Source organism: Orbicella faveolata, unplaced genomic scaffold, assembly GCF_042242905.1.
Source record: "Orbicella faveolata isolate gen_17 unplaced genomic scaffold, um_ofav_v1 contig_35, whole genome shotgun sequence".
Lineage (NCBI taxonomy): Eukaryota > Metazoa > Cnidaria > Anthozoa > Scleractinia > Merulinidae > Orbicella > Orbicella faveolata.
The window spans coordinates 11407835-11430000 of NW_028301564.1; the positions used below are offsets into that span (position 1 = coordinate 11407835).

At 38.4% G+C, this 22166-nt stretch overlaps 2 protein-coding genes across 2 annotated transcripts in view; both read right to left on the reverse strand.

Annotated features, from left to right (window-relative positions):
- Positions 1 to 6786: 6786 nt before the first annotated feature.
- Positions 6787 to 8516, reverse strand: LOC149103272 (small cysteine-rich protein 4-like). Its single transcript, XM_089273549.1, has 2 exons — positions 8332 to 8516; positions 6787 to 8151 (listed from the first exon to the last, which is right to left on the reverse strand). The coding sequence occupies exons 1-2, from the start codon at positions 8450 to 8452 to the stop codon at positions 8027 to 8029; spliced, it is 246 nt and encodes an 81-aa protein (XP_089129675.1). The 5' UTR covers positions 8453 to 8516; the 3' UTR covers positions 6787 to 8026.
- A 634-nt stretch (positions 8517 to 9150) lies between these two features.
- Positions 9151 to 22166, reverse strand: part of LOC149103273 (uncharacterized) — a 31647-nt gene continuing 18631 nt past the window's right edge. The window contains exon 3 of the mRNA XM_089274172.1: positions 9151 to 10071. Within this exon, the coding sequence (XP_089130298.1) occupies positions 9541 to 10071 (531 nt within the window). The 3' untranslated portion in view covers positions 9151 to 9540. The remainder of the gene's footprint in view (positions 10072 to 22166) is intronic.

Sequence of the window (22166 nt, forward strand, 5' to 3'; positions counted from 1 at the left end):
CCTCGCTCACACTGATAGGGACTTTGTGGAGCTGAAAACGCCTAGGAACGGATCCCTAGGGAAAGAGGTAACCAGTCGCCTGTAGATACCTAAACCCCTACATCAAATTAAAGCTTATAGAGCTGGCTATCAAACTACACCAAGAATTTTGAAATAAAAGGAATTACTGATTTTTTTCACGACCACTCAATGCGAACGTCATAATCACCTTTTGGAAGCTACAAGTCAAAGCGAATTTTGGTTTTCGCCAATTTATTTTTTCCCTCCATTTCAGGACAAAAAGCACTAAAAAGGCGTGTCTGCGTTTTGCCATATTCAATTGCAGTAAAAAGTTACAGAATATTTTCGAAATAGGATTGAAAGAATGTGAGGTGATCCTACAAAAATCGCTCTCAGAGAAAGAATATTTCGAAATAAACAATCCGCAGACATTGGTTTGTTTTCTATATGTTAATCTAGCTACTGTCCAAACTTGAGGGCAATCGAACAAATTCCCTTTGATTTGTAACTCTTTAAAAAGTCTGCTTCAAGCGAAAAAATTTATTAGAGGAAATAGCGCCGAGAAAAATATCTTGCTTCGCAAACACACTCGGCCCACAAAACACCTTCAACTGGGTTCTCAGGTCACTGAGCCAATCAGCGCTTGGAAAGTTTATTACTATTAACCTCGCTCCCCGAGGTGAAATTTACTCGCGAATCTCCGAAAAACCCTTGCGTTTCGCAATGCGCTCAAGGCGGAGAGATAATTTTTCCGTAGTTCGGTTTTTCTTGAAGCTGATTAGGCAAAATACGGACGACGAAAAAAAAAAACGAACGCTAGAGTGGCTGGGCGAAGAAAACAAACAAAAGAAAGCGCGGCGGCGCAAATGTGCATGGATAATATTCCAATGGATCTCAATGAGTCCGACGATTCATCGGTATCAGACTCCACAAAAGAGTCGCTGTAAACATCGCTGTTATCGCTGTCAAGTTCCCAAATTTTTACAGAACCTTTCTCGATCTTTTTGCCCGCTTGATACGAAAGCTAGAGCTTCATCCGCGAGGCCAACTTTCGCTTCTTCACTCATTGATGTATTTTTATTAGTTTTTCGCTTTTACGTGGTCCATGTTTACTTACAACTTACTTGAATTATAGGGGAAATGCTTGGATTAACAATGCTGATCAACTGAGTAGCCAGCCAATTCGTGGTATCCGTATAGGTAATATTCCCGCGAAAGTAATGTCGGTTGATTGCATACACGAGTAATATATAAGGCTGTTAATCAAGAGGAAACTTTTACTTCCGGCCATAACGTAAAAGCTCCATTTCTCCGCCAATATTAAGTTTTTTCCATTTTTGTTTTCAGAAATTAGAAATTACTCTTCGACCATTACTTTGAAGAAAATTGTCGATCTGAATGTATACGGTAACCCTTAAGACGATTAAGAAATTAAAAAAAAAAACGGTTAAAAAATATACGACGTTTCGACATTCTCGGACGTCATTATCAAGTGAAAAAAACAGTATGGATATTCTATAAATACAAGAAAAAACAATAGTTCATTAAAAAGAAAGGTAACATAAAAATATGCTACAAGCTAAACAACGAGTTTAGCACTGATGGAGTCACTCTGAGTGTTAAGTCTAGGCCTCGGTAGTCAAATTTCCCAAGGCACTTCTTGAGAACACGAAATTGGCCCTCATTAAGAATATTTTTTTCACCGTGCACTTCTAAAAGGTGTTCACCGATAGCTGAATACTTGTGTTCAGCAATGCATTGATGAAAGTGTCGGGCTGAATAACCAGCATAATCTGTATTACACAGATCACATGCAAATTAATAAACAACGCAATGCTAACTTACAATATTCGGCTTAAATTCTTAAATGTTTTTAAGAAAAGTTTTTTCGCAATTTTTTATAGCTAAATGTTTTAAAACGTCGCTTCTTTTTGATCCAAGATCACTCAGATCATCCATGATCCAAGTGATGTTGGATCTTGGATCCGAGTGATTCTGATCCAAACACAATTTGTTTCAACTGAAGTTGAAAACTTTTTAGGGCCGCCGCGGATGACATGGAGAAATTTAGCCCAGACAGAAAAGCCTTGCTCGTGTGCTTTAAGGTGTGACAACGGGTTTTTCCGCTCTGAACTCTAGCTGGGGGGAAACGGGCGTTGAGAGGCCTAACTGGCCGGACGACTGCGCTTGACTCGGGAAGTAGCTCGGAGCAACACGCTTGCTGCGGGAGAGGAACTTGTCACGGACTCCAAAGTACCGTCGGATCTGCTACAACTGAAATCAGGACACTCAGAGAACTTGGACTTCACTCGTTTATTCTTCGTACTTCGCTATACGTCTACCATTGTCTACGTTGTACAACTCTTTGATGTAAAATCGTAAATCTTGGAGATGTAAAGTCGTAAATTGACTCGTGGCTCCCGGCCAAGCCCATCTAGCAGTATGTCACCCCAGTATGTGTCGAAAGAAAACTTGAGATTCTCTCAAATACGATTAACATTACAACCAGACCGACTGCGTGTTGGACAACGCTAAATTACAATGTGCAACAGGTTTTTCCAGTTTAACTGTTTTTCCACCCGTCCACGGTCAATGCAATATGCGCGCCAACGGTTAATTGACTCAGCGGAGCTACACTCAAAGTTATTTAACTTAGTGACCCCTGTGATACTTCGAGAATCATCTAGTGTTTCAGTGTTGGCGTTAAGAGCTGGAGACCACTTAATCTTCCACGGCATACAGATATCCGAAATTTCCGGGAATATCCTCTCCCCCCTCCCCGACTGTAGCTACAACTAAGAGCCATTCAAAAACAAGAAATAATTGTTCCTCGATAGGACAGCTTTAACAAGCGCATTTCAATCTACTGTCACTACTTTAAACTCGTAATCGGTTTATGTAAATTGCGAAATGTTGAACATTTGCGCAAGAGCAGTGAAAGCGTGACTGGGCTGCTCGTACGATTGTGTGACAACTTTTACTGAGTCTCGAATGTCAGCCATGCAGCATGGTTGCCGATGTAATAAATACAGATTCATGAGGTCCCTGATTCTTACAGCAGAAAGCTTGGGGTCTTTAAGGCAATGCGGAGTGGTATCAAGGGGAATCGACGGCTTTTAGGTATGTTTTGTGTAACATTTTCGGGTTAAATTAGTCGTATTAATGTTTTGTTTATTTGTTTCGGGTCCGACCGTTTCACATCTTGTTTCCAATTTATATAGGCGAAATTTATTTGGAACTTGCCACTACACTTTTAAACTTACACTTTTGATGACCTCGGTTTGATTTTGTTGTTGTACCGGTAATACATTGCCGGATTGACCTCTCGACTTCTTGAACTTGAACGGAGATCGGCTGTTTACCAAATTAGAATAAGGGCGCGATTTTGATTTGCTTCAAGATATTTCAACTCGATTAATTTACAGTCCTTTAACGTCCTTGATGCTAAAAAGCATTCCAAGTTGGGAAAGATTTCCGTATAACTCCATACATTTATTATGTATGCAGAATTATTAATTATGTATGCGCTCTATTGTTTTTGAAGACAATAGCAACTCCCTAAGGTATTGAATATATACATTGATAATTACTACTTACTGTGTGAATAAAAGAGGATTTGATTGCGCGCTGTGGCGCGCTATCACGCGTTGTCTTTTCGCCAATTCTTTTCGTCCCCTAGCTCTATTCCTCTCTCTTTTTCTTCTCCATATCACTCAGGCTCCTTACGGATTTTTTTTTTCCTTTATTTTCTTGTACCCCATCAGGTCTCGAACCACTTACCTTTCGCACACCTCTCGCTTACCAGTCTCTCTTCTACACCACTACACTACGAGGTTTAGTTGAGAACTACCCCTTCAAAAAATAATTTTTATTTTACTTGACTCGTTCGCATTCCAAAAAATTAACATTACAATTTACTTATTCATGTGTTTAACGCATGTTGCACGCTGCACGAAAATATGCATCGCATGTGTGGGTCCCTGGTGAATAAAAGGGGGGGGGGGGGTTTACTTTCTTTTTCCCAATCGCTTCTCACAGTCAACCACAGCCTAAACATCGTAGACCCAGACACAGGTGCGCACACCCAGCACATTGAAAATACATGGTGGGGAGTCAAACGAAGTATGCCTCGTACAGGAACATCCAAAGATCTCTTCGAAAGCTATCTACAGCAATGGTTGTGGCGTCAGCACTATGGAGATAATCCTTTTGGAAACATTATCAAGCATATCGCCGACTTATACGAAGTGCGCAAAGATGCGTAAATTGTTCCTCGTACCACTGTATGCACTGTTCGTGATCTGATCACCACTTCATGGAGGAAAGAAACAAAATACACAGCTTCATCGCATGGGTCTGAATTTGAGGAAGGAAATTCAAGGGGGAAAAAACGCGAAGAGACGCGACAGGTAAGCTAGAATTTTATTTCACTTTGTTTACATTTACAAAATTAGTACAATAGTCGCTCACCCGCGCAACAGATTATAGCTAACCGCAAGCAGCCGGTTTTGCTTAGGCCTAAAACAGTATTTTAAAGCTTTTTTAAACTAGCGAACAGGTCTAAATCGCTATTATTTTAAGCAGTTTTAAGCCTGCGCTCAGTTTAAAAATACGGTAAATGCGCCCAAAATTATGAAATTTCGTTTCGGTTTTCCGTAATTTAGACCTAACACTCGTAAAATTATTCTAAGTCTCCAAGAAATCGTTCGGTTTTTGCGTATTTTAGATAGAAAATTCGAAAAAAAGTTGCAGTCTAAAAGTATTAGAGTTATTCAAATCAGATAAGTCTCAAAGGAGCGCTATTGTTTTCGCTATTGTTTAGTTAAACAAAGAACTGTATGGATAATAAATGTATGGGGTTATACGGAAATCTTGCCCCAAGTTGACCCATAATTGTGTCTTAACGAACTTAAAGCGTTTTGGTGAATCGAAAACATTAAGGTTCCAGGAAATCTCTTGCGTTTTTTATGACAACCATTCACGTGTTGTTGACATTAAGGAAATACACGCGATGACAAACTAGACATGACGGCGGACACGAAATTAAACAAAGTTAACGCGCAATGGTTCAAAAACGTCTGAAAACAGTTTTTATGCAGTGGACATTATGTTTCTACTGATAGCAGTGAAGTGACGGGATTCTAATTAATGATAGCCTTTTACTTTCGCCATTGAAATTGATTTGTCTCTGGTTCGTGCATAATTATTGTGTTATTTGCGCCCAACACATTGACATAGATTTTCGTTTTTCACAAAGGGAAATACTGCGAGTTCGAGCATGAAACTTGGCATGGTATATCTTTAATAATGATATTTTAAGGCTGTAAAGTAAAATAATCGGAAAGTGAGGTACCAGATGTATTTTTATGCTGTTAAACATGACCTATATTTTGCCGTTATTTTTCACACGCTTCATAGCTGTTTTTAAAATGGTTCGGAAAACCACTATATCAACATATCTGAGATTAGTTTAAAGCAGGAACCATAATCGGGGACGGAGACCGTAAGCGCGCGCCATTTCAAGTATTGGGGTTGTCCCCATGATATGGGACAATAATTCTATTTTTAGAACAAATTGCGCCATCACCTGCGGCACACGCGCGTACATGCTGCGAGGATTTTTGCGGATGTCGCGCGGAGGAAATGGCGTCCGAAATTCCCGAAATGTTTCGGGTTTTTGTCCCACAACTCAACGCGTTTACGTCTGTTGGAATTTTGCTTAAGTATTTTCGTCGTAAGCTGCTCCAGTTTGAGTGAAGTAAGACAGTGTCGAATTTAGGTATGTTCCGCTGTAAGCTTATATATATCGCTGACCAAGTTGTGTTCCGACTGATGCTTCTTTTACATGAGTTGTACATTACTCCACTTTAAATTTCACACATGTTGAAGATTAAAAGCTTTTCCATTACACAGCAAAAAACTAGCTGGATATATTAAGATATAGCAGAGCTTCAGGACTTCATAGTTTCGTAGTTCCTCTTGCCACACGCTTGCGAGGAATTTGTCAGTCTATCGCGACCGAAAAGTAAAACAAAATAATTGAGTTTCGCTTGAATTGTAAGCAACGCTTGATGTTTCATCAAAGCTTAATAACTTTACGTCCGTAGATACTGCTCAGTTTTATTTGTGTAAAAATCCAGTAAATTCTCTGTTGTCGATGAATGAGAGCGCCCGTCGATGCGTGTTTTGTACAGTCAGTAAACATGACAAATTGTACTTCCGCCGCACTTTCGTGTGAAAGCGTACATCGAACTCAAACAATAGCTCTATAGTTTTTAAATATGTTTAAGACTGGTAAATGTTTGAGAACATATTAAAAGCTAAGCTGAAAATATGTGAATAAAGCAGAAACAATCAGCAAAGTTACGATGACGCTTTCTTTAATCAATTTGGAATAACGATTTCGATTTTGATGATCGAGTTATCAAAACTCCTTGTCTATTTTCATTTTCGCTGTGTAAAACTTCACTATGCTTATGTTGAAGAAACACACATGATGTTAGTAGCCTTTTTTGCATTCGTGAAATTTGTTGCAGCATCTCAGCACAAAAGATAACGAAAGAAATCTTTGTCAAGATTTGTTGACAATTGAAAACACCGACTCGGACTTGAAAGTGCACGAGCTGCATGCACTATGCAAATGAGCTAGTTGTACGCGTCAGACTTTCCTTTCAAAAACTTTTGCAAACTCACCAAACAAGCAGAGACAATAAGGAACCATCAAAACAGGTTTTGGTTCTGATTAAACATTGTCTGAGAAACTCACAAATTAACTCGATACCAGAGTAGAGAGTTTTCGTGCTATATTCTTAAGCATACGCGTAAGCTTACAACTAGCGTGAGCAGATCTTATTATTCATTCCCAGCGCGAGATTGAAGTCTTGTTTTCGACCCTGAAAAACCCACCTTTTCCGTTAGCTCAGAGCATAAAACTACATATAAGCGCCCTGGTTCGTATTCCCTGCCTCATTCCCTGCCATCGCTGTGAAAAATACGCAAGAGAATCTCTCAACTCTCACCATTTGATCACGCAACGTGACAACATCCACGCGAGAGCCCCTGACATGTGCGTGAATCCGCGCGGATATATGACGTCAGGATGGCGCAATTTGTTCTAAAAATAGAAAAATTGTCCCATATCATAGGTGCGCGCGAATCCCGAGACTTACGGTCTCCGTCCCCGATTATGGCTCCTGTTTAAAGCGAGGAATAAATTAGCGTGGTTGTTCCACATTTGTGTGAAGTTTGAAGTCAATTGAGGTTATTTTAAGACTTAAGCAGCGCTTCGTCCTCGCACCTTATTTCGGTCATTTTATTACACGAAAAACCGCACTTTGACCGCGCTTTCAAATTTTCGCGAATTTCTGAAAAACAAAAATTCGCTGGAACCTTTAAATATGATTTTTAGAATTAGGTCACCTAAGGGTATCTTTGGGCAAAATATGAGCGATTTGTCAAATGGGACGTTGACCGGCGTTTCTCGATCCTAACAGTCAGCCATTCTTAAAGTTCTCAGATTACCTACATTTACCCGAATCGAGGAGGAGAGAAATTCCCATATAAAAAGCTGTTTTGGTACCGCTTAGGGTGTTCAGCCTCAAAAGGTCCACAGCGGGAGCCTGCGCGGTACCTTTTAGGGTATTGAGCCGAAAAAAATATGACCAGAGATATTGTGTTGTTTAGAGTTGTTACGTATTAGGGGAGAAAAAAAATTTCTAGTCACGCCCACAAAACAGGATCTTGGTACCTCTTAGGGTTTTTTCTTTTTTTCACAATTTCTGTCCTCCACCCCTGTCCTTTTTATATGGGAGTCCCCCGGAGATTTGCTTGCGAGGAGCTTAGTAGCCGAACTAGTCTTCAGCAGTCTTCTTGTAACCATTGCCCTACTGTAGGCCATCCCCTTAAAATGTCTCGTCGCCCATCGTCCTTCTCTCGTAAAAGTGAGTTGGTCGGTCGGTTTAAAAATCGGAGGAAAGAAGAATGAACATATTAACGTATAAAATAAATGATTTCCAGCTAGGAATCGTTACCATTCATCCCAGCAGCAGCATCCAAGATTAGGAGAACCACAGTAGTAATCAAAGCATTCACGAAAGCCCTGTGGGCGCTGCCCCCTGGGGTAGCACTGCTCATCGCCATTATTTATGCATTCTGTAAGCAAACAAACAAACAAACAAGAGAAAATGATCATTCGTTTGTAAACCATCAATGAGTAATGCTTGAAACACGACTTAAGAATTGCAATTCATTTTAATTGACATGGCCACAATCAGTTTTTTAAAAAATTTTAACAACGTATGGTTGTCATCAATGGAACAGAGGAACACTCACCTCGTTCATTGCCGCCCCACTGCCTGGCGTGCAAGTTCATCCTCTTGTTTCCAGAGACAGTACCCTGCACGGTAAGGGCCCCCAAAATGATCAACAACAGGCAGGCAACTTTGGTGTCCATAACTATAAGCTTTAGCTTAAAACAAAGCTTATTCGACGCATCAGCTTCTTTCAACTCAAAATACTGAAGCACGTTCTGATGTCCTACCTTTGCTTGGAACTTGGAACTTGACTCTTGCAACGGTGGATCAAGGCGTGATATCAAATACTCTCTTCAAGTACTGACGAAGACTGCAAGACACGCTCTTATTTATTCCCCATAGGCCGCATAATTGGTATCAGGTCGTTTCGCCCGATGACCCATTCGCCCGAAGACGTTTCGCCCGATTTCTGAGTCGATTCGCGCGGACCAAGAGTCGATTCGCCCGGACTAAGAGTCGATTCGCCCGGACTAATAAAATCCAGGTTAATCAAGTATGTTTTGTTGGCTTAACTTAATCAAACATATAGCATTTAACGTTTCCTAATCTTTGGCGCTGCCAGTAAATTGTTAAGTTCAATTTAGCGTTTATTGTAAACAAACGCTGCCCATGGATACATCTATTTTTCACGCCAGACACTTCGACTTATCACGCGTTTCTTGCAAACAAACTCTGTCCATAGATACGTTATTCGTATTCCCTTTTGTTGTTTGTAGTATATTTAACCGTCTTATTTTGGATATGTTTATCGGAACTTTTCACGATCACATTCTACCGTATTGCGTTATCGATTGCGATATGCAAATGTCTACTAAAAATGCAAGAAACCACGCTATGATTTAAGTAACGCCATATTTTATTGGATATGATTTAAAAATCCTATTTACATGATAGTATCCTAACCTATATAAACCTATATGAACCCTATTGACAATGAAATATATACAGCGAATAAATATTTTCGTCAAACCTACAGCAAAAAGAAATCTACGTATTCAAGTGAAGCGAACAACTAACAACTGCAAGCACGATTTGTAGGAACAGATATTTCCATTTGAAACGCTAGTCCGAGCTTATACACCAACATCTTATTAAGATATTATCCTAACCTATACACTAACCTACATCAAAAAGAAATCCACGTATTCAAGTGAAGCGAACAACTAACAATTTCAAGCTCGATTTTTAGGGCCTTATACGCCAACATCTTTTTAAGAAAGATTCTAACCTAAGATGACCGAACTGGTCCGTAAAGTTGACAGCAGGCTCTAAGCAACTGCTCTGCTGTTTTATCTTTGGACGCGTATTGGTCCCAGAGTTCAAATATCTTGCCTTGAAGGCGGCGGTAGGTTTGCCTTTGAATTCGCATCAATTTTCCATCAGACACAAGCCTAATCTGCAAGGCGCACAACTTCGCTTCTTTGTGCAAGTGCTGTACTAGGACGTAAAACGGGATGTGTACCTTGCCCCCGGCGCGTCGATTGAGAGCGTTGTGCCATCCTTCAAGGTCGTTATTCGTCCGGACAGCCTGTCCATATACGCTCCAGACCTTAGGGGGGAAGATCGAGCTTTCAATCCACGTGGACTTTATGTAGCGGACCAGCTTCTTCAAGGCGTCGGTAGTGGCTGTTCCCCGCAGTTGGCTAAACGCAGCAGGAATCTCATTGTCTGGCAGGAACGGCAGAGCTATCAATTTCCTGATTAGGCGGTGGGTTCCGTCATCTTGTTCATAGGCTGTTGCTAGTGCCAGCTCTTGAACCTAAAAATAAAACAAATTCTTACAGTTAATAGTCTCACACAATATCCGGGTATTCTTGAGCTTAGTTTCGAGATTTCATAGTCTATTGTCTAAACAATAGAGATGACTAACTGGTATTGTTACGAAACTCAAACTGTAAACAACTGACTTTTTTGAAATAAAAAAACGTGCGTTTAACAAAATAAAGCAAAATTATGGCAAAGTAGACCTTAGTCTGTGCGCTGTTAAACTTTACTTTATGTTAACTTGTTCGCTTCGGCGAAACCTAATATTAATAAGTAAACACACAAAGCCCTTTCAAAAAGTTAGGATTGTTTCCGTCATGCCGATCCAGTGTTTACATGAGAATGTGCTGCACGCGCTAAACGCAACAATACTCTTTCATATCCCAACTAAGACGATTCAGCTTATGTATACTACAGACGCCAAAAAGGGAAAACAAATAACAGATGTATCTGTGGAAAGAGTTTGTTTGCAAGAAACGAAGTGTCTATTGGCGGCGTGATAAATAGATGCATCCATGGGCAGCGTTCGTTTACAATAAACGCGTGACAAATTGAACTCAACGGTTAACTGGCATCGCCAAAGATTAGGAAACGTTAAATGCTTTATGTTTGATAAGTTAAGCCAACAAAACATACGGATTATCCAGGATTTTATTAGTCCGGGCGAATCGACTCTTGGTCCGGGCGAATCGACTTTTTTTTCGGGCGAATCGACTCTGAGATCGGGCGAAACGTCTTCGGGCGAAACGGCCATCGGGCGAAACGACCGCAATTCGCATAATTTATGCGTTTCTGAGAGGCGGTTGCCTTTTCGAATATGAACAATATACTCGTGAAAAGCATTCCTACATTTTCATATGGTTACATTGACTACAAAATCATGGCGGTGTACTTTTATTTTCTAATTTCCCTCAGCGGGGAATGCTTTTAATTTCAAATCTCCCCCAGGCCTAGTGCATATTTTGAGTTTCGTCTCTAAACAGATTAAATATTATTTCATCCTCGCGTCCCTATTTCAATACTTATTTTATATAATTTTACTTGACAGATAAACTTTGTTCTGTAAGCCCTAATCACGTCCCAAATGTAACAAAGATTCAAACGGGATTGAATAGATTGCAAAAACTTTAGATGAAAGACCGATTCATTTTGATTTACCAGTTGTTCAAGGTGGAATTCCAATTATGTTAGTAAGACAACTTGGCTAACCGATAAGAAGTTTTCTTTTTATTTCCATATGCAGGTCACCCTATTTCTTGCAGCGATATATATCACTCAATTTGTTCCCCCATATAAATATATTCCTCTTGATACAGCTGGAGTGAGTTGTAACACCCATATTTGGATGACTTGGATAAGCTCCCAGCCAAACCCAAGGAATTAAAGTGTTTTTGTTCAGTCTGCGTAAGAGTCCTGAGTACGGAGATTTTATAAAGAAACGCCATTTTAAAACAAATTTGTCTTGAAACGAATTTAAACCTAGAAAAAAACAAGAGTATCCGGAGTAACTGAAAATCGCGAGAACTGTTGTTCAAGGCCGAATTCCTAGATAACATGTTGGATAATGTGGCAATGTTTAGGAACATCAAGAAAATAATAAGTAATAAATAATACCTCTTTGTGATTGTTTTGACTTTTATATCTTTGTTTTAGAAGGTTTGTTGCGCCACAAACGTATTGACAATTTTTTTTACTAGCAATTATGAGACACTTATCAATATCTGTATTGTTAACAACCTTCTTAATAACTCTTAAAAACTCGTTGAAAAGAATGTGAAATACCATTATTCTTTTTTACTGGAGACTACTTTCATCTTATTGGTTTCGAGCGGTTTTATTGGGCTGAAAAGTACCGCTCGATTCCGTGTTCATTTTGTTTTTAATTTGCGGCGGCCTTTTTTGGTTGATATGTTTTTTTGTTATTAGGATTTTACCGAAAGCACGCAATATGTCTGTGGTTTTTTCAGGCAAGTTGAATAAACATTTGAGAGAAAAGTGAGACGGGCTAAACAGTGAAACTGGTTTCTGTGTTTCGTTTCAAAAATATTCTATCCTAAACCAGTTATCCATAAACACTACTCTCAGTTTAACTATGATTTCTATGATATAGACACGGGCAATTCTTTGTCGACACATTTTTAGAAATTAAATATTTATTAACCGCGCGGCCATGGGCCGAGCGCGGTTCATGGTTTACCCGTGGTTTATTATATTTTATTAACCGCGCGGCCATGGGCCGAGCGCGGTTCATCGTTTACCCGTGGTTTATTTTTATTTTTTAACCGCGCGGCCATGGGCCGAGCGCGGTTCTAGGTTTACCCGTGGTTTATTATTATTAACCGCGCGGCCATGGGCCGAGCGCGGTTCTAGGTTTACCCGGGGTTTATTATTATTTTTTTTTGTCGGTAACCAGACGCAGACCTCCGCTCGGCCAAATTTTGAGTCACACAACGTGTGATGTTTTTGCGCCAGAAGTTGTTAAAACATAAATACACGGACAATTTTACGGATATTGTTTTCTTTTTTGTGAATAAAATATATTTTCTTTTCGTTTTATCAAAGCGTTGGATTTAAAGGGAATAATAAATACGCTAAAAAAAGGTATTACGTCAGCCATGGAATGTGTTGACGTTGCAGCTTTCACTTTCCCTACATGACAAATAAGATCGTGTTTACTTTGCAAGTTTATTTCGCCAGAAGCGACGTTCATTAATTTATTGGTAATTTTGTGAGTATTTCTTGTGGTTTTAGGCAAATGAAGTAAATTCTTTGACTGTTTCATCGCAGGCAGTTCATAGATCGGAAGGAAAATTAAATATTTGCAAGCCAAGCAAAGAACTTGTCAGAACGTGCAAAGATTACGTCATTGGTAAGGAAATAACCACCGTACTAAAGATAGCCGTAGATAACGCAATTCTTGAATTATGTGACTCGTGTGACTTCTTTGCTAACCCTTAACTCAAGGGAAAAAACCAATGAAATTTAATCGTGACTTTAAAGAAAGAAAGCGGTTTGTAATAGTGTTCGTATCTTCATGCCCATACATATCCCGAAGAAAGTTCCAGATTAAGACTATTACGTCATCGGAGATGTCACAACGGCTACAACTGATGGTGCGATAATAGAGTTTGTGTTGATCAAGTGCTGTGATGTCTACCGTAATCAATGAATCATCAAAGATTGCTTTGGAATATGCACTGCGTTGCGACTGTAGTACTAAGAAAACAGTTAAATTTTAAAAGCGCGGTTATAAGATCTAACAGATCTTCTTGTTGTTTTTTTTTTTTGTCGGTGACCAGACGCAGACCTCCGCTCGGCCAAACTTTGAGTCACGCAACGTGTGATGTTTTTCCGCCAGAAGCTGTTAAAACATAAATACACGGACAATTTTACGGATATTGTTTTCTTTTTTGTGGGTAAAATATATTTTCTTTTCGTTTTATCAAAGCGTTGGATTTAAAGGGAATAATAAATACGTTAAAAAAAGGTATTACGTCAGCCAAGGAATGCGCTGACGTTGCAGCTTTCACTTTCGCTACATGACAAATAAGATCATGTTTACTTTGCAAGTTTATTTCGGCAGAAGCGACGGACATTAATTTATTTGTAATTTTGTGAGTATTTCTTGTGGTTTTACGCAAATGAAGTAAATCCTTTGACTGTTTCATCGCAGCCAGTTCATAGATCGGAAGGAAAATTAAATATTTGCAAGCCAAGCAAAGAACTTGTCAGAACGTGCAAAGATTACGTCATTGGTAAGGAAATAACCACCGTACTAAAGATAGCCGTAGATAACGCAATTCTTGAATTATGTGACTCGTGTGACTTCTTTGCTAACCCTTAACTCAAGGGAAAAAACCAATGAAATTTAATCGTGACTTTAAAGAAAGAAAGCGGTTTGTAATAGTGTTCGTATCTTCATGCCCATACATATCCCGAAGAAAGTTCCAGATTAAGACTATTACGTCATCGGAGATGTCACAACGGCTACGACTGATGGTGCGATAATAGAGTCTGTGTTGATCAAGTGCTGTGATGTCTACAGTAATCAATGAATCATCAAAGATTGCTTTGGAATATGCACTGCGTTGCGACTGTAGTACTAAGAAAACAGTTAAATTTTAAAAGCGCGGTTATAAGATCTAACAGATCTTCTTGTTTTTTCTAGTTTTGTCGGTGACCAGACCCACACTTTCACTCGGCCAAATCTTGAGTCACGCAACCTATGATGTTTACTCGCCAAAAGCTGTTAAAACATTAATACAAGGACAATGTTACGGATATTGTTTTCTTTATTTGTGTGTAAACTATATTTTCTTTTGGTTTTATCGAAGCGTTGGATTCAAAAGGAATAATAAATACGCTTAAAAAAAGGTATTACAGCAGCCATGGAATGGGCTGACGTTGCAGCTTTCACTTTCGCTACGTGACAAATAAGATCGTGTTTACTTTGCAAGTTTATTTCGGCAGAAGCGACGGTCATTAATTTATTTGCAATTTTGCGAGTGGTTTTAGGCATATGAAGTAAAGTTTTTGACTGTTTCATCGCAGCGAGTTCGGTGATCATAAGGAAAATTAAATATTTGCAAGCCAAGCAAAGAAAGTGTCAGGACGTGCAAGGATTACGTCATTGGTTGGGAAATAACCACCGTACTTAAGATAGCCGTTGATAACGCAATTCTTGAATTATGTGACTCGCGTGACTTCTTTGCTAACCCTTTACTCAAGGGAAAAAACAATTCAATTTAATCATGACTTTAAAGAAAGAAAGCGGTTTTTAAAAGTGTTCGTATCTTCATGCCCATACATATCCCGAAGAAAGTTCCAGATTAAGACTATTACGTCATCGGAGATGTCACAACGGCTACGACTGATGGTGCAATAATAGAGTTTGTGTTGATTAAGTGCTGTGATGTCTACAGTAATCAATGAATCATCAAAGATTGCTTTGGAGTATGCACTGCGTTGCGACTGTAGTACTAAGAAAACATGCACAGTTAAATTTTAAAAGCGCGGTTATAAGATCTGTGTGTAAAATATATTTTCTTTGGTTTTATCAAAGCGTTGGATTCGAAGGGAAATAATAAATACGCTAAAAAAAAGATATTACGTCAGCCATGGAATGCGCTGACATTGCAGCTTTCACTTTCGCTACGTGACAAATAAGATCGTGTTTACTTTGCAAGTTGATTTCGGCAGAAGCGACGGTCATCAATTTATTTGCAATTTTGCGAAGAGTTCTTGTGGTTTTAGGCAAATGAAGGAAATTCTTTGGCTGTTTCATCGCAGCGAGTTCGGTGATCAGAAGGAAACTTAAATATTTGCAAGCCAAGCAAAGAACATGTCGGAACATGTAAGGATTACGTCATTGGTAGGGAAATAACCACCGTACTTAGGGTAGCCGTGGATAACGGAAGTCTTAAATTGTGACTCGTGTGACTACTTTTCTAGTACTTTACTCGTGGAAAACACCAATGAAATTTAATCATGACTTTTAAGAAAGAAAGCAATTGTTAATAGTGTTGTTATCGTATCATTGTTCATATCGTTCATATCGTTCATGCCTATACATATCCCGAAGAAAGTTCCAGATTAAGACAATTACGTCATCGGAGATTTCACAACGGCTAAGACTGAGGGTGCAATAATAGAGTTTGTGTTGATCAAGTGATGTGATGTCTACAGTAACAACAGAATCATCAGGGGCTGCTTTGGAATGTGCACTGCGTTGCGACTGTAGTGCTAAGCAAAGAGTTAAAGTTTAAAAGCGCGTTTATAAGATCTAACAGATCTTCTTGTTAACCGCGCGGCCATGGGCCGAGCGCGGTTCTAGGTTTACCCGTGGTTTATTATTATTTTTTTTGTCGGTGACCAGACGCAGACCGCCGCTCGGCCAAATTCCGAGTCACGCAACGTGTGATGTTTTTTCCGCCAGAAGCTGTTAAAACATTAACACACGGATAATTTTACGGATATTGTTTCCTTTGTTGTGGGTAAAATATATTTTCTTTTGGTTTTATCGAAGCGTTGGATTCAAAGGGATTAATAAATACGCTAAAAAAGGTATTACGTCAGCCATGGAATGCGTTAACGTTGCAGCTTTCACTTTCGCTACGTGACTAATAAGATCGTGTTTACTTTGGAAGTTTATTTCGCCAGAAGCGACGGTCATTAATTTATTTGCAAGTTTGCGAGTATTTCTTGTGGTTTTAGGCAAATGAAGTAAATTCTTTGGCTCTTTCATCGCAGCGAGTTCATAGATCGGAAGGAAAATGAAATATTTGCAAGCCAAGCAAAGAACATGTCAGAACATGCAATGATTACGTCATTGGTAGGGAAATAACCACCGTACTAAAGATAGCCGTCGATAACGCAATTCTTGTATTATGTGACTCGTGTGACTTCTTTGCTAGCCCTTTACTCAAGGAAAATATTAAATTTAAACTTGACTTTTAAGAAAGAAAGCTGTTGTTAATAGTGTTCGTATCTTCATGCCCATACATATCCCAAAGAAAGTTCCAGATTAACACTATTACGTCATCGGAGATTTCGCAACGGCTACGACTGATGGTGCAATAGTACAGTCTGTGTTGATCAAGTGATGTGATGTCTACAGTAATCAATGAATCATCAAGGATTACTTTCGAATGTACGCTGCGTTGCAACTGTAGTGCTAAGAAAATAGTTAAATTTTAAAAGCGCGGTTTTAAGATCTAACAGATCTTCTTGTTTTTTTAACCGCGCGGCCATGGGCCGAGCGCGGTTCTAGGTTTACCCGTGGTTTATTATTGTTTTTTTTTTTTGTCGGTGACCAGACGCAGACCTCCGCTCGGCCAAACTTTGAGTCACGCAACGTGTGATGTTTTTCCGCCAGAAGCTGTTAAAACATAAATGCACGGACAATTTTACGGATATTGTTTTCTTTTTTGTAGGTAAAATATATTTTCTTTTTTTTTTTGTCAAAGCGTTGGATTTAAAGGGAATAATAAATACGCTGAAAAAAGGTATTACGTCAGCCATGGAATGCGCTGACGTTGCAGCTTTCACTTTCGCTACGTGACAAATAAGATCGTGTTTACTTTGCAAGTTTATTTCGGCAGAAGCGACGGTCATTAATTTATTTGTAATTTTGGCAGTATTTCTTGCGGTTTTAGGCAAATGAAGTAAATCCTTTGACTGTTTCATCGCAGCGAGTTCATAGATCGGAAGGAAAATTAAATATTTGCAAGCCAAGCAAAGAACTTGTCAGAACATGCAAAGATTACGTCATTGATAGGGAAATAACCACCGTACTAAAGATAGCCGTAGATAACGCAATTCTTGAATTATGTGACTCGTGTGACTTCTTTGCTAACCCTTAACTCAAGGGAAAAAAACAGTTAAATTTAATCGTGACTTTAAAGAAGGAAAGCGGTTTGTAATAGTGTTCATATCTTCATGCCCATACATATCCCGAAGAAAGTTCCAGATTAAGACTATTACGTCATCGGAGATGTCACAACGGCTACGACTGATGGTGCGATAATAGAGTTTGTGTTGATCAAGTGCAGTGATGTCTACAGTAATCAATGAATCATCAAAGATTGCTTTGGAATATGCACTGCGTTGCGACTGTAGTACTAAGAGAACAGTTAAATTTTAAAAGCGCGGTTATAAGATCTAACAGATCTTCTTGTTTGATCATGAGCTTAGTTGCTGAAGACCTTTCTTTAGTCATAGTCATAGCATAGCCATAGCAATTTTTCTTCGGACAATTCTGTTCAAGGGGGAAAGGTGCAAGCGCCAACCCGTGAGACAAGGCCAGACAACATCACCGGGAACTACGTGCCCTACTTTTCCTAGAAGACTTGAACGTCTAACCATTTGCAGATGTGATTACAAAAGGCAGCACATTCTCCTCAATTATTTTAAGACCCTGGGTGTTGGTCCGGTCTGGGACTCGAACCTTCGACCTCCCACACAGCAGACTGGCGCTCTACCGACTGAGCTAACCAGGCGGTGGTTTAGTGTAGCTAGATGTAAAAAAGCACAGAGAGAGAAACAAGAGAATGGAATTGTCAGACGTAAAGTAAGTCCAGTATCCCCTGTTGCCAGAAGCAAACAAACTTTCCTCCTCTATATAGGGAAGGCTATCAACTTGGAGGAAATTATAACTGACACTGGTTAAAATACGAAGACTATCCCAGCAATATCTTGTAGCTTTTAATCTCGGAGAAAAATAGAGATGTCGAAACAGATTAGGCTTAAAAAAAGAAACGGAAGGTAGCATCTAATAAAATTAATATTTTGCTGAATTATCAGACTTAACGAATCTCCACCACTTGTTGCTCTCCGCTGCAACGTGGCGGAGTAAAACAAGAAAAACGTTCTGAGAAGGATAAGATATCTTTAGATAAACTCTCTTGCAGATCAGCAACTAAATTCTTTGTTAAGAGTAAATTCGTTACCCCTACAGCCGAAAGAAGGATGAAAGAAGCAAGTCTAAAAGAACATACAATACAACTCATTTATAGCCTTCCGTTTAATGTTACTTGTTAATGTTTTCCAATACAAAATAATTCATCACATTCTACCCACAAATTCGACACTTTTTAGAGATTCAATCAAGGAACATGATAAATGTCACCTCTGTGGAGAAAGACAAACGTTAACCCATCTTTTTGTTACCTGTTCCGAAGCTCGGCTTGTTTGGTCTCTCTTTACTAATTGGTGGGGCTCCAAAAACAGAGGTAGGATCACTCTCGATAAAAATGAAATAATATATGGCGTGACAGACAACTTCGCTCGTCATCTTGGCTTAAACCTCTCTTTGATTATAGCCAAATATTATTTATATACTGCCCCAAGAAAGGAAGAAGAGTTTTATTTCGATGCCTTCTTAGCGATTTTGACAAACAAAATTAAGATTGAGAGACATAAATCTAAGTCACAAATCAATATGTGGGAAAGCCTCCTATTGTAGCTAACCCCCTACATGAAAGTCATGTAAGATATTAACAAATTGTAAATAATGTTAGTATTGTAAGGTTTGTTGGTATTGTTAAACTGTAAGTTACGTTAACATTGTAAGTAGAGTAGGCATTTTTTCGTATCTAATGTAATGTTATTGCAATAAGAAAAAAAAAAAGAAACAACATTCCACGGAAACTTAACTGCCTTGGCAGGTTGATCCCTTGCCGCTATAGTTAATTTCGCGTTCGTTCCGCGCAGTAAAAAAAAAAATTAAATTATCAGGAACAAAAGCCATTTCCAAAGTCCTTTGACTTCGAATTAAACAAAAGAAGTTTAAAAATATTATTTGATCCCCTTTTAAATATTTTTATGACTTATCTTGCATATTTTATTGGATTCTACCGTTCGTGACATTTTAAAGTATTTTCACTGTTAGAAACATATTTATGCTAATTTTAAATATTTTTACTCGCACGTATTGTTAGCTTTTATTGCAAAATCGATCTCAAAGAAATTACACGTCGTTATTAAAATGACTGTTCTTTTTAAACCCGTTGACGAATCTTACCGGTAAATGAAACCCAAGTCCTTATTTAGTTTGTCAAGTTTGTGATGGTTGCTTCTTTGACAAAATGTTTAGCTCATTTTACACTGATTTAAGAAAATGAATTCCTTCAAAGTTATTGAATGTTACGGGCGTTCCTATGGAAATAAAGCGTCAGGAAATCTCTGAATGTTGATAAAGTTGAAAATACTCTTCGTAATTTCTTTGACTACAGCGTCTTTTTTATTGATAATTGAGAAAGATGGTTTAGTCAGTGCTACGTGTAAATGCTCAAGATAAATTTAAAGTGATAACTTATTAATGACTGCTGTTTTAAAACACACCTTACCGGCATGGTAACATGTGGTACCTTTTGGAAACAATTATACTGTTACTAACGAGGTAAACAAAACATTTCACTTTTAATATTACTAACCCTGTACTTTGGTCATAACAGGTTTTGAATTGTTAATCATATTCTCAATAACTGTTTTGAAAGGAGTAATTTTCGAAACGTTTCCGACGCTTACTTGCACTGAATAATTTGAGCGCTTACCTTAATCTTGACGAGTTACGAGCACATGTTACTGCTCTATTAGTATAGGTAATCATACGGTTTCGAGTTCAATTTGAAATTAATTTGCACGAGTGAGTTTTTCAAAAAGCTGAAATTGCACGAGCCGCTTCGGCGAGTGTAATTTCAGCTTTTTGAAAAACTCACAAGTGCAAATTAATTCCAAATTGAACGAGAAAAACCGTATGATTACCTATTAATAATATAAACATGAAAAAATTCGCGCAGAGGAAGTGCCGGAAGATCTTTCTTGAAGCCATTTTTTCTCATTTGAGAAAACTTTTTTCAAAGTTTCAGCACAAAATTTTCGTCATCATTTTACGTGATATCATTTTCTTAGTAAAGTTCCTATTGTCTTTCAGTCAATCGTAATCCAGAATTTTGATGTGTAATTTGCACTGGTGTTACACTTTTTGCACTGATGTTACACTTTTTGCACTGGTGTTACACTTGAACTGCACTGCTCTTAGCCAATCAGAATCGAGTAATTTTTTCATGTGTATTATTAAAAATATAATATCTACAGTTCCCTTGACATACAGGATAAACTTGACGTATGTAATAATTCTTGTTTTGAGACAGTACATTTCAGTCATTTTTCAGTCTGAATGCACCAAGATTGTGTGTATTTGTGCTCACACTGCAAGAGAATCATTCCAGAGTAACTGGAGAAGTAAAGAGCTGTAGTGAAATAGAGGATTAAAACATTTCTTTCTAATTTCCTTTGCCGAAAGATGAAGCGTCGCAGTATTAAGGGGATTTCAAGAAAATGATTGATTACCTCTTATTTGATGTCACTAAAATTTATTTTCTCCTGACACGTTTTTTCCTTGACTTTAATTTTATTGAACACACGCAATGCTCATTAGAAAGCGTGGTCTACATTTGTGCGGGGTAGATGTGCGCAAAATATGTTTTTGTTGGGTGGCATAGTGAAATTCTAAAAGTAAAACTACATATACTGATACGCAAAAGTTGTTCACAGTTTTTATTATATTCTAGGTAGCGGTGACATTAGTCATTATAGAAGTTTCTATGTCGGTGTTTCGATAAATGAACCTTATTGTGTAATGAAATTTGGCGATAACAAAGCTTAGAACAACCAGATAATGATAAGTCAATAACATCTATGGAATATGAGTGGGATTGCTCACCTGAAAAATCGCGAGACTCTCGTTTCAATTTTTGGGGCTTTTCAGTGACATTGTGAAAATTCTCAAACAAAACCAACGATATTTAAAACACATTTGAATCACCTGTTTTCAGGTGCAAACTATCAAACGCATAGCTTAGTTGATTCGGTGGAGACTCGGCTGGTGAAAAAGAGTTGTCTTTTCGCCGCTAAATAACTTCATCTGTACATGTCACTGGTGAAGATGTTAAAGCCATTGGTGATATTTGGAGCAGCAGTGAGAGGATTGGCCTAGTGAGCGAGGGCGAATTAGATTAAATAATCCAATTTATGCTACGTTATTCAAAACATTGCTCTTTCAATACGCGATAGCGAACTTTACGGGTAAATAAAATTGCTGCCCCTTATTCAATTTTCCAGGTTTATGATATTTGCTTCTCCGACAACATTTGTAACTCATTTCAAACAGAAAACTCCCTCAAAGTAATTAAAAATAACGGGAGCTGTAATGAGAAATAAAGAAGGCTGAAAAGCTTGTTGAAAATACCTACTCGTAATTGTTTTGGTAGATGTCTTTTTTACTGCTAATTGAGATCGGCAGTTTAGTCAGTGCTACATGAAAATTAGCCACGACAAATTTTAAGTTATCTTGCAAGACCATGTTTTAAAAACACAGTTTTACCGGCCACCTAGGAAGTTGTGGCCGATTTTAAAGTTAGGTATTTTATCTTGTGTGAAACAATTGTATCAATTCTGACGTCGTGAAGGAAAACATTTAACTGTGTACTTTGGTCATTCAGGTTTTGAGTTGTTAATCACTTTGTTAATTCTTTTGAAAGACGTCGGTTTTAAAAGGTTCCGATATTATTACTAGTTCTCATTATGTTG